The sequence below is a fragment of the Lagopus leucura genome, unplaced genomic scaffold, assembly GCF_019238085.1.
Source record: "Lagopus leucura isolate 7727_CA_CO unplaced genomic scaffold, USGS_WTPT01 Super-Scaffold_100048, whole genome shotgun sequence".
NCBI lineage: Eukaryota > Metazoa > Chordata > Aves > Galliformes > Phasianidae > Lagopus > Lagopus leucura.
In genome coordinates this window covers 2,700,598-2,713,294 of record NW_024962294.1, presented here as the reverse complement: position 1 = coordinate 2,713,294, position 12,697 = coordinate 2,700,598, and the positions used below count along the sequence as shown (strand labels likewise).

At 42.4% G+C, this 12,697-nt stretch overlaps 1 protein-coding gene across 6 annotated transcripts in view; it reads right to left on the bottom strand.

The window, feature by feature from the left end:
* The window catches only part of LOC122187573 (lethal(3)malignant brain tumor-like protein 3), a 43,621-nt gene that overhangs the window by 17,652 nt on the left and 13,272 nt on the right, over positions 1-12,697 (bottom strand). The window contains exons 2-11 of one of the 6 annotated variants that reach the window (XM_042885186.1): positions 12,166-12,274; positions 11,890-12,061; positions 10,437-10,494; positions 9,206-9,294; positions 7,897-8,001; positions 7,157-7,292; positions 6,669-6,760; positions 5,586-5,737; positions 4,003-4,079; positions 2,480-2,565 (exon numbers count right to left, since the gene is read on the bottom strand). In XM_042885186.1, coding sequence (XP_042741120.1) covers positions 2,480-2,565; positions 4,003-4,079; positions 5,586-5,737; positions 6,669-6,760; positions 7,157-7,292; positions 7,897-8,001; positions 9,206-9,294; positions 10,437-10,494; positions 11,890-12,061; positions 12,166-12,227 — 1,029 coding nt within the window. In that variant the 5' untranslated portion in view covers positions 12,228-12,274. The other 5 variants (XM_042885187.1, XM_042885188.1, XM_042885189.1 and 2 more) reach the window with 5 other exon arrangements.

The following is a 12,697-nucleotide window of genomic DNA, read 5'->3' as shown; positions in this document are numbered from 1 at the left end:
AAGCACTTGAAGAGAAGCCTGAGCTTCCCAGAGCAGAGCAGCATCTCAGGCAGAGAGCTCCTCTCTGACAGAACCAAAATGCCCAAATACGACCACAAACTCCACTGACAAACAGACTGAACAGCCTGACAGGAAAACTGCTCAACACAGCAGAGATTACCCCTCACCACACAAGGACACCAGCCAGCTTGCTGCTGTCAAACACCTGAAGCACACTGCTGTGGGACATCTCTCTCTGCCACACAACATGACATCCTTCCCAGCATCACATGCAGCCACCACTGCCTCAGCCTCTGGATATTAATTACCTTTGTTTGGTGCATGTGCTGGGAAACACACCTGGTTTCATTTCAGTGCAATGCAAATTTACTCCTCTGACCCTGTGACTCTGTCCTACCTGTAACCTGGTGTTTTGGGGCATCCTTCTTTCTTCCCACTCCAAACCTCAAGTTTCTCTTTGGTCTTTTGAACTGGATGCAAGTCTTTCAGCCAGCTGGTAGAGCAGAAGGCAGACAGCCTACACTGCTTCTAGTTTTAAGAGATTCTTACTGAGACAGCCAACACCGTCTGAGTTTCTTGAGGAAGGAGCTGGAGTGCTAGAACAAAATGCTGCCCAGGAGATCAGTGAGGCTAATTGAGCCTTGCTGAAGGGCTGCTACCTTTTTGCAATGGCTTTTGAATGTTTATAAACTGACAGACCAAGACAGTAAGTTAAAATAGTGATGCTGACAACGGTTGTCTCCTGTTGTGTCTTTGGATAGACAAGGCAGAAACCCAGACACAAGATTTGCTGCATGTGCTGATGATCAGTACCTCCACACTACGTAGATTAGCTCTTGAAAACTGTTAAAAACTAATTTAGTGAGAAACACCAGTTCTGCCTCTCAACTCATATTTTTATATACTGATTTCCTGTAATTGCTAGCTGGAAAAATAGTAATAATAATAATAAAATCAATAACTCTGCCATGTATTTGCACTTCAGACCAATCAAGCCAGAAAAGTAACAAGATGCAATCTTGGAAGAGTTCTATTAGTGGCTGCTGTATCAAGTGTCTGCTTTCACTTTTTTTTCTATTTCAAAAAACAGACTTGGATGCTAATTTATACCCCTGAGTTTCATGAAAGTCGGTCTACCATCCTCTCTCAGCCAGGCATCTGAAGGAACAAAGCAACAGCTTCAGAAACGGAGATAAAACAGGAAGAGTCAGACGAGGTGGCTGCATTCCCCCTTGGAAGATGCTTCATTTCAGAAGAATCCAGAAGAGGGAGTATCCACATGAAAAAGGCCCCATGCACTGTGCAAAAGCCCTGTGATCTTCAGGTGACATTTCTCAACACTCATTGGATTCTGAAAATCTGAGGAAGCAGTGCTGGAATGACAGATTACTGAGGACTTCAGACTGGCATCTCTAAGTAGGTTGCACTTGACTGTTTCCACTGTCACAACCAGTTTTATTATCTTTCCAAAACATTTGTCTCTACAACACCATTTCTATTGTTTCTCTGTCAAGAAGAAGACTGGCTGCCTCATTCCTTCTCTCTTGTATTGTGCAGGCTCCTGTTTTCCAGCACTGTTGTGACTTTATGATTCACGCGCTGCGCTCCATGACTGGGATGCAGCCTGTCCAACTGTGGAAAATCTAAATCCAAGGGATGTTATGGAGATCAACTACACTGCAGGTAACTCATGCTGTGGCCCTACAGCTCTCTGAAGAGGCAAAACAGCCTCTTTCCATGACACCCACCATGCAGCCTACAGCATCTTCAAATGAATGCCTGCTGAAATCTAGCAATTATCAACTTTCTTTGGCTGGATTTTTACCTCCCTTATCTGGAGCCACCTTGATTGCTTTATTCTCTTCAGTCTCAAAGAGCTTGCCAACACAGTATAAGGGAGGGAAGGTGGTATTAACCTGCAAGTCTAACTTTATAAAAAGAAACCAAGGGAAATGTCACAACGGCACAGAAAAACTTCTTAAACACATTGCAAGATTTAACAAGATGAATCAGCATGGAAGATGCTGCTAAGGGAAAAAGAAACAAAAAAAAAACACCCAAACTTTGGAATTTATTTGTTATTCTACAATCTTTTGTTTTGTTTCTGCTCACAGTGAGCTCCCAGATAAACGCACTGTAAGGAAATGATGCCCATGTTCCTACAGTTGAGAGATCTATCTTCAGATTTAGCCTGCAGGATGGGTCTCATTCCACCCAGGAGTTTGGCAGAGATGCTCTGTCACCTGGTGGTATGCTTATTCCTGCAGAGGGCACAGATGGCTCCTTCCTAGAAGTATCAAGATTTTGTTTTGTTTTAGCAGCACAGACAATTTTAATCTCAGGCTCAAAGTAGAAAACACACTTTCATCCTCTTGGCACAGTCATGGTGAACTGTCACAAAATAAAGCATCTAGAAAGAAAGGCAAGATAATGTTTCCCTTTCTCTCCTGAGCTAGGAAAATCAAAGAGATTCACCAACCAGCTTGAATGCTCTTGCTGGGGCTGCCTGAGAGTTGGTCTCTACCAAATATTTCTCCCATGAGAAGGCTTTGGGATCCTTGTATCCTGAAAAACATGGAGAATTAACATTTAAGTAAGAGAACCCCACAATTATTCTTACAAACAACAGAAAAGCTGCTATGCAACATATGGCTATGATGTTAATGGAGCACTTAAAAATGCATGGCATTGGCAAGTGATCTGTTTATTCATACACACTACTTATAGCACACACAACAGCACTGCAAGTTTCCCAAGCTTCTGCACAAAATTTTAACCCCAATCTGAAAAACCTGAAGAGTTTTTTTTTTTTTCTGTACAGCTTAATCCATTCTTATTCTGTTGTGAAAGCTGGCAATTAAGAGCAGCTAGTCAGAGGATTCTGTGATGTGCAATGACATCACTAAATTCATCTCCTGTTTTATTAACCATGCTGTGTGTGAGTGCTTGGCTGTCTGTAGAAACTTCTTGTCTCTTCCCACCTATTCATCCATAGCTGAGTAGAATTAGCAGTCTGGATGTGAAAGCTCCATCACCATTACCTACCTACCCAGGTACCTACATGGCTGTGCTTCTCTCTTCGCCAGCAACTCTCAAATGACATTTAATAAAGTGCTTTACCTTTTTTTCTTCTTCCCATTTCAGTATTTTTCAGCCTCAATATCGTTCCCTTGAGGCAGGAGAGTCCAATCACTAATTGCATAGGACAGACTGCAAATTGCTGCACATAAATCTTTTAGCAGAGAAATGAGAATTGACTGCAGATTCTCTCAGGGGCACAGGCAGTTGTGATGTGAGTAGTGGAGCTGTATGCCACAGCCTCGGTGCACAATCCAGAAGCAGGAACAGATGTGGTGCTGCTGAGGAGCCCAAAACCCCTCTAACATCTGCAGTAAAAGGCACAAAGGCTAATTCTTCCACTGCAAAGGCAGCTTGTAGTGGTACCCACTTCACTAAACTTGATATGCTGTAAGTAATTACAGAATTTCTTGCTCCAAGGCTGTCAATCCAGCTAACAGCAGACATGATTTTTTAATTACTATTATTTTTAAGACAAATGAGAACTTCCATAGCCCTGAAAACAGCACTCATTTTCCTGCAGGCTCTGTCCTTTTTCATTTGCCCACATTCTCTACATTGACTGAATTCCAATGAAGCAGAAAGAAATGTGGCTTCAGTTGCTCCTTCATTTTCAGAAATTCTCTCATCATCTATAAAATCATGACACCGATTCCTCTTTTTTCCTGCTCGCTTTGGAGGAAATTCTGAAAACAGCTCTGATTTCTTTCCTTCTGAAATAAAACTCAATTGCAAATTACCAAACCTTGTTCCTTTGCTTGAAAGAGCTGTAAAACAAACTACAGTGGCAAAAAGTATGAACAATAACTCTGTTCAATCAGCGAAGAAAAGAGTCAATCTGTAACTTGCAAACATGTAATTATGTGGAAGATAAAGCCTGCAGGTTTTTTGGCTGAGGGAGGAAATGTCTCACTTTCAACATACCAGGTGGTGTTGTCAGTGGGGTTCCAGTTTCTTGGCAGTAGCCAACAGGACGAATATATGGGCTGCTAGATTCACACCTGAATCAAAGAGGAAAAGTTGGCACAAGTCAATTTTAAATCAGAAAGAAAAGCAGAATTTCAAATGCTCTCTGATACGCCTTTGCTGTGGTAGCAGATGCTTTCAGTGGGTGTGATCATGATGTAAAAGACAAGCACTGCCTTGTTAGAATTTATACACCTAAGCTATCAAGGTATTCAAGCTGCTCCAGAAGATGTCTGCTGCTTTAAAATACAGCAACAACAATAAAAGAGCTCCAACCCCCACACAGACCACACAAACCACAGCTCAGCCTGGACACAAATCATCCGAGTTAAAATACAAAGGAAGCAAGGCAAAGAAAAATCAAACACTTGTTCCTAACTGGAACACAATTACTGTGCAAGAAGGGGCAATGACTTCAAATGTCCTAACAAGAATTGCACATGAGCCATTGTTTCCAACCGAAACCTGTTGGTGGTCTGCCTGGTTCCCAATTTTATTGCAAATATAGACACTCTGAGGCCCTGAAGGAGGGGATGGGTCCATTTGAGACAGCCCCGTTAGTCACAAACTGTGTTTTTGAGTCAAATGCTACTTTGAAGCTTCGTTTGCTTGTGTTTCCTATTAAAACGTTCAAATTCCAAACAAAACAAGACATGGAAACAAAGCTTCACAGACTAAAATGGTAAAAGAACTAGATCTAACATTCTGCAAATAGAAACAGCAGTGCTACAAGGTTCTGGATGATACCTTTTTGGCAAAGAAAGAAAAAGCCACCTTGGCACCTATTCTGAAGAACAAAACAAAGCAAATAAAAGGAGGTGAGGGAGAAAATACAGAGCACCGATCAAGTCAGCGCTACGTAGATAAGCATGTGCCTCGTGTTGCTTTCATAGGCAAACTCAAAGAAAGCTTCTCCATTCATGTGGGCTGGAAATCACAGGCCAAAGATAGAGTATGTTTCCTAGATTAATATTTTACCTGGCCCCAGCATGCAGGGCAGGGATTGAGATTCCCAGATGCAGAAGAACTGCAGTGCAGGTCAGGACTTAAAAGCTTACATGCTGGCAATCACTTTTATTTTCAAAGTGCCTTCACCAAACTGTGCTGAAGCAATTGGGAAGATTTTTACTGATTTCAGCACTGCTTCCAAATGTAAGTTTGCCAACTTCCATTACTAGTTCTAGAGGATGACACCAATCAGAAGGGTTTGTCACCAGTGGAGCAGCTTATTCTTTCTTTAGTTCTGCAAAGGATAACACGAGCCTGACTCCCAGTCAACAGCTGCATTGCCCTGAACATTGCACTGGCAGTTCAAGCTAGTCCCAATGATTCTGCACTGAGCCAACTAAAGTCATCAAACAGAAAGAGAAACTACTATGCCACTTTGTAATAGCCCCCCAAATTATTCAGATATTTGAAAACTGATTTAAGATCCTGACTCCAGTGACTACGTTTCAAATATTAGACCTCACTCGCAGTGAAAGAGCGAAATAAACTGCAGTAATGCTTGCAGACATAGAACAGAAAAAGATGCTGTGTACCAGTAGTCGTAAGTCTCATCCCAGTTATCAAAATGAATCAGCAGGCGGTTATCCACCATGTCACTGATGGTTGCAACGCACATCAGAGATGGATGCTTCTTGTCCACTGCCTCTAGTTTCATTCCCAGACGAAAACCAGATGGCGTGACAGGCTAAGGAACAGGACAGCAGGAAAGAGAAATCAGTCATAGCTCAGGTTAGGCCATTTGAAGTGCTGTTGTAAAGTTGTTAGTTGCAGGTCATAACCCCAAACCCCACAGACCAAAACTCAGGCCATTAGCAAGAGGTCTACAGACTAGACTTCCACGTGTTTTGGCAGTAATTGGCACTTTTAAAGAAGGGCTGTGCAGCCTGAATCTGCAGGTATTTCAATGCAAACTGAAAGGCTATGATGCACAGGCTTGTGCTGCTAAGTATTGGCTAAGGCTTAGCATGAGCACTGCAAGTCCTGTGCTATTGGTAGAAAAAATAGAGAGTCTTCACAAGCAGAGCTGTATGGTTAAGTCCAGATCCCTCTGCAGTCAGTGCTCTGTCCATCAGAAGCACTGAATCCATGGGATTGGGGACTTTGTGTCATCAGAATACCACAAAACGGGCAACTGTGTTACACAGAAACTGAGGCTAACAACCAGAAAGAAAACAACAGTGGGTGAAGGATGAAAAATACTGAAGATCCATTGCCTCATAATGAATCCCAGGGTGCACATGAGCATGCTGCTGGAAACCAGAAATTATTTTAGAATGATTAAATTAGACGAAAGTGACACAAATATCTCGACTGCAGGGACACAGCAAAACAGTCCGTTGCAATATATTTAACAAATGGTGGAGTAAATCTTTTCCTCCAGTACTAAGGAAGAAGGGAAATAGAAATTCTCTGTCTGGACAGCCAGTGACTATGGGAAGGAAGAAAAATTGTACTAGTTTCCCATCTTACATATAAATCACAGCAGGAAACAGCTTGGATCTGGCTGCTCTGTGGCCTCTGACATGAGCATATGAAAAACACGTAAATATTCTGGTCAAAACTTGCTTAGCATCAGACCTGTGTGAAAACACCTTGTATTCCATATAACCACTTACAGTGCTGAGGGTCTTAAAAAGGCTTTTCGGAGCTGCTTGAGCTTTGCAGTTCTTCAGATAGGAAGTCCAATTAAATTCTCCCTCCTTGAAACCTAGAAAGAGAGATAAAAAGATTGCTGTACACAGCCCTGTTACGTTCAGATTGCTTTTTCAGAAATGGAAATTACCTCGGAAGGATATGAACTTTGCATGATATGATAACTGCTCTTTTACAATCTTCAGGGGTGATGCATGTCAGCTGAAACACCCCTCTCTCTTTCAGTACAATGTCCAGTCATTGAACTCAACCTTCAAACGATTCCAGGAAATGGAATGCAGGAAAGAAAGTTGTGAACCCTAACGAAACTCCTTGTTTTACATGCTCATCCAGGGGTTTCTAATCCAGCTAACAACTTCAATCTTTGGGAACATCAGAACACACGCAGCCAGGACAAAGAGCTCTCAGCACGATTTATGCCTTCTTGTACACTGCTGTATTACATTCATACCTTTAGGAGGGAGCAGCTTATGACTCGTTTTTTCACACCAGCCAACAGGATGGATGTCTGAGGAATCAGCATTAACCCAGAAGTCATAGCACTCCGGATAGCCATCAAAATGCAATCGCATTCTGTATCCTTGTACCTGTGAGCAGGGGAGTTCTGATTATCACACGTGGTCACACACAAAGAAAAACACTCATAAAATGCTCCTTCTGGACTTGGATTTCTATCTAAGATCTGGTTTTATTTTCCCTCATCTCCATCTCCCACTTTCCATGCTCCTCCTTCTTTGCTTCAAACCGTTGGTGATAAAACTGGCCAGTGCAACTGCAGTGCCCTCATATTGCACACAACGTACATCCTGTGCTGCAACATCCTGAATGAAATCCAGCAGGACTTACGTCCATCCCAGCTCAATTCCATGAAATGTGTTGAAGAAGCATAAAAGCATTTCAGCTTGCCAATATTTAGTAAGTCTTAGGGCCTAAACACATTGCCTTTGTTCACATTCATTCATTTTATGGAATGAATAGGTGTGTTACCATTATGAGTTACAGCTGCACAAATCTGACAGCAGGGTTTCACATACAGATTCTTAATCACTTCACATTATTCCTTCAGTATCTGAAATCCTCCTAATCATTAATGAACTAAAATAATATGCTTATCTTTCCGCTTTTTACTTGAACAGAAATACCATAAATGTAAACAGGATTTTTGGAATCAAAGATAGGAATATCACCTACCTCTGCCACTGTAAGAACACAGAATCGAGAGGGGTGCTCAGGATCCAGCCCTTCCAGTTTCATTCCAACTTTAAATCCATTCCGGCCTTGTGGGAATGACTGAGACTGTGAAAGGGAGGAAAGAAAGGAGAAACTTTTTAATTCCTGAAGAGAAAAAGCTATTGCACAGCAGTCATCAGATACACCTCAGGGTTTGAATTTACAGCTCTGAGTGGCAAATTCCATCCCTAAATGATAGCTTTAACAGACAAGCACAGGTACAGAGATCAGTAACGGCACGTTCACCGTATTTCAGGTTCACTTGTTATCCCAATTCGCCTCTGAAAAACATTGAACCACGAGTCTGTTGCATTTAACGGGGAACAAATCTTTCAGCAGCCACAGAAATGAGCTCTATTCAAACACAAAAGATCTCCCTGCATAGCCCAGTGTAGGAGGGCTGGCAGAAACAAACAGAGAGGAAAGCTCCAATCATTCTGCCTGTGTCAGCACGAGGTCAGCAGGATGGATTTTCCCAAAAGGTAACTTCTCATCTTCAAACAGCAGAAGGGATAAAGCATGTTTAATCTGGAGCCCATTCACGCAGCCATTCCAGAAAACGTTTGTGGTTTTCATTTATTTGCAAACTTAATCCAAATTAAACATTTGGAGTATAGCACAGGCTGAAGAATTGTAACCAGAATTGCAAATAGCTTACTGGATCCAATGGAGTACCAGACTTTCCTTCTCACCTCACCCTGCAGGCTGCAAACAGCCCTTGACTTTAGAGGATTCACTCAGAGTTGAACTCCTAATTCAGGCTGGAGCTCTGGAATGCAGAAGCAGCTTCATCATGCCTAAATTAATAGCCATATTCTCTCAGTTTCAGTGGATCTTCCACAACTTCCACCCTCCCTTGTAGTTTATCTCTAACATTCACAACTTCACTTACAGTTCTCTACACAGGAAGGCTGCTGTACAGCCACGGATGAAACACAGGACATATGGAAGACATTAAACTGTTCCTCTCCAGCATTACTTAGAGGTTGCCTAACAACCGACCTATTCGGAGCTACCCAAAGCAGACTGAAACAGCCACTGTTTATTTGGGAGTGGGATTCAATCCCTATTTTTTAAAGTGCTGCTTTTGGATGAGGCTCTCAGGGTGGATGTCAGTTTCCACAGCACCTCAGAGCTGGAAACAACTGGGTTTTACTGCCTGCTTGCACCAAAACAGCTAATAAACCCAACTGCTGGTTTGAGGATAGTCTGCAGTTCTGCTTCCACAGAGTTAGAGATTGTGTGAGATTGCCTGAAAAAAGCTTCCAACCTCTCTGAACAGCTTGAGGGGAGCAGCCGGCATCCGTTCCTCTTCTAAGTAGGAAATCCAGTTCCACACCTTCTTCTTTGCAGGAACAACTGAGCAATCAAAAACAGAAACAAAAATGAATGTTTCTCTCAGGTGCTTCCCGTTCTGCCCTCTCTTCTCTTTCTCCTCCCATTCCTGCAAGTAACGTTTTAGAGGACCTGGAGCATCTCCTGACTGCTCCAGTGCTGAATTACTCTTAGAGGAGGCAGCTCCGAGTTCAGCCCAGCCACATGCACAGCAGTGCTGTGCCTTGCTGTGCCCCTGAGGAGGCAGTGTGACCCAACTTTCTGAGGAAACGTGCAAATTCCAGCAGCAGGACAAACCGCGCTCGTTTCTCATTAACCAAAATCGATGGCATCACAGGTCAAAGAAGTTGTGGCCCCCCGGATTGCTGGCAAGCTGTCATGGTCATATTCTGACAGAGATATAACAGTGTAAAACTGTGGGGAATAATTCCTTCTCCTGATATTTTACAGAGAAATAAGGGACTGGGTAGGAACTAAAGGACAGCACAAATGGGAATGTGTAACTGCACCTGATGTCAACCTCCAACAAAACAAATGAAAAAGCAAGTGAATTTGTGTTCACTCCATTTTTTTAATATATGGTACATGAATATATGTGTTTATAGCCTGCTAATAGCACAGTGCACCTACTGGAGAGGCAGCTGTCAGTACACAGATGATGAAGACAACGTGGCATGTGCTTGGATTCATTCTAGTAGGACCATGGCTGTCCACACAAAATTATGCTTTGAGCGCATATTAAAAATCTCCCCCCAGTTTACACAAGCTAGCTCCTTTAAGGTAGGTAATAAATGTATCCCAAGGTCTACAATCAATCCCACGTTGTTTACAACTCATTTGCTGCTGGGCATTTGCTGTGTGTGGCTCTGAAGCTCTCTAAAGTCAATGGAGAAAAGATTCTTATCGGCTTCAGCAAGCTTTGCATCCGGGCTGTCTCCTTCCAGATCCTCTGTGCTGTGCCCACCATGCAGGCAAACCTCATATATTCCTGCTAATACGTTTCAGGAGACTGACTGTGGTAAGAGGGTTATGTGCCTCATAAGCTACTCTGAATGTGGAATGAGCTCTACTGTCCTCTTCCGTTTACTACTGTTCATTTTATAATAGCTAGTAAAAAAAAAATCATCTATAAACATTAAAGAAAAGAGACTATGAGCTTAGCTCACCTTGTTTTATTGGTTTACTGTTTCTGCGGCTTTTCATATTATTTGATTTATTCTTCTCCTAGACACAGATATGTTAAAAACAAGTTTAGCAATATTGTTGTTTCCTCCCTCTTTGATCATCTCACAATGCATGTACAATAAGGATGTTACATGGATCTAACAGGAGTATTAGCTAGCATCATTTCCCTTTGAATAACCCTGCAAGAATGTTAGTAGGGTCTGTTACACACATCACTTTGATCCTGCAGCATCCCAAAATGCTTCACAAGTTATTCCACGTGGTACTAAAGTTCATTTAAATATGGCCACTGAAGAGCAGCAGAGGCCCACAGTCTCCATCAGGAAATTAAGGATTTGCTTTCTGCAATGCAGGATTTACTGCTCATGTAAGCAACCTTACTGCAATGCTCCATTTTCCTTTGGCTTTCTGATGTTCTTATGTCCATCTATGCCAGGGAATGGATAGGGGAAAAACCAACAAAGCACTTACAAAGCCCTGAAGTTCAGAAGCAGAAGCTTCAATTACCATCATAGATGAACACCCCAAAACAGGTTTCCTTGCGTGACGCTTGGAGCCAAACTGCCGTTCATAGCTGTATGAAGTTTTCAAACCCATGTGAATTCACCCAGGGTTGTTATTCCTCAGAGTGAACCCCAAAGGGCAACATGTGAAATGCAAAGCTGCCTCCCAGAACACGCCCCAGACGAAACAGAGGGACCATTTCAAATGATGAAGAGGAGAAAAGGAAGAGACAGAAGTCAAGTACTTCTGCAGTGTGTGTACTTTCAAATCTCTTAGGCACATCAAAGAGAAAGCTAAGCAATGAGTTAAACTGTTCATGAGATCAGAAATTGCAGTTTGCATTACCAACAAGCACCTACTCCAGTGGCTCTGCATTAGAAAAACAAGTGCAATAACAAGTACAGATATAATGGTTCAGGCCTGAAATTACATGCACGGTAGCAGAGAGCAGAATCACACAAAGAAAGGCTCCTAAAAGGAGTACAATGCTTAATGAAAGTTAAGATCACATCACAACTGAAGTACTGTTCATATGCCATTAATACCTGCTTCTAGTGGTTTAGTGGATGTGCACCCAAAGACATAATAAACAGAAATCTGGACACCAGCCCTCAGCATCACCTAGCATTCCTTGACTGCAATTAGGCATAATATTTTGGGGGCATGTATTTTAATTACTGGGAAACGTGCTCAGTGCACACGGCTGTAAGCAGAACCATGTTCAGTTACAGTGTGAAATCTGGACTTCACGTGAGCTGTTCACCAACAGTGACTCCTCTCACTTCAGAGCTGAGCAGTGACCCAGCCCGTTCTCATGGGTACAAAATAACTTCCCTTGGTTCAGCTGTCACCATGCAGGGAGATGTAAGCCACAGCACTGTACATGCTCTTTACACTTCTCCTAAAGAAAAGACAGGCAGCCTCATTTACCTCTTCCTCATACGCATTTTCCTCATCATCCTCAGACTCCAAAAGCAATCTTCTCTTTCTTCTGAGCCGTTTCACAGGTCTGTCAGCCTCGTTTACCTGACAGCCAATGCTGGCATTAAGATTTCTACCACTTCCCCTGTTTCTGCAACCATCTGGAATTTCTTTGGTATCACTAAACGTTCAAAATTGAAAACAAAATCACATTAAAAGCCCGGCAGTATTCTTGTGGTATCCCCACTGCCTCTGTACCTCTTTGGCAGAACGAGGTCCATTTACCTGTCCCTGTGATGCTGTGAGCCTGTTTGAGCACAAAACTTCCCATTCTCAAAGCAATCCATTTGCTTGCAAGTCGGGAAATCAGAACAGGGCACGTCGTCTTTGGGCACTACAGGAGCAGAGAAAAAGAACATTATTAAAGGAAATTGTTAAAACCATGCATCTGAAACACTTTCATGCACGGAGTTCTGTCAAATCCTTTACAAGCTCTCATTAAGTGAACCTCAGAATGCATTGGGAGGGAAGTAATTATTATCAGTATACAAATAGAGCGTACCACCTCATTAAAGACAAACTACTTTTATCTGTAGTATTTTAATTTTGGAGAAGCTCTATCCCTATGTCGAAGTATTAAGAATGTAATATCAAGGCTATGACCAGGACACGATTCCTAGTTCTTTATCCTTTGTAACCCTCTAACTTGAAACGCGCAAGGCCAACAATGTTTGAAGAGTTCTGCCCAAAGAGTCACACTGGCAGATTCAAAGGAAGAATTCTTGGTGCTGAGGTGACCAGAGATGGGCTGGCTCTT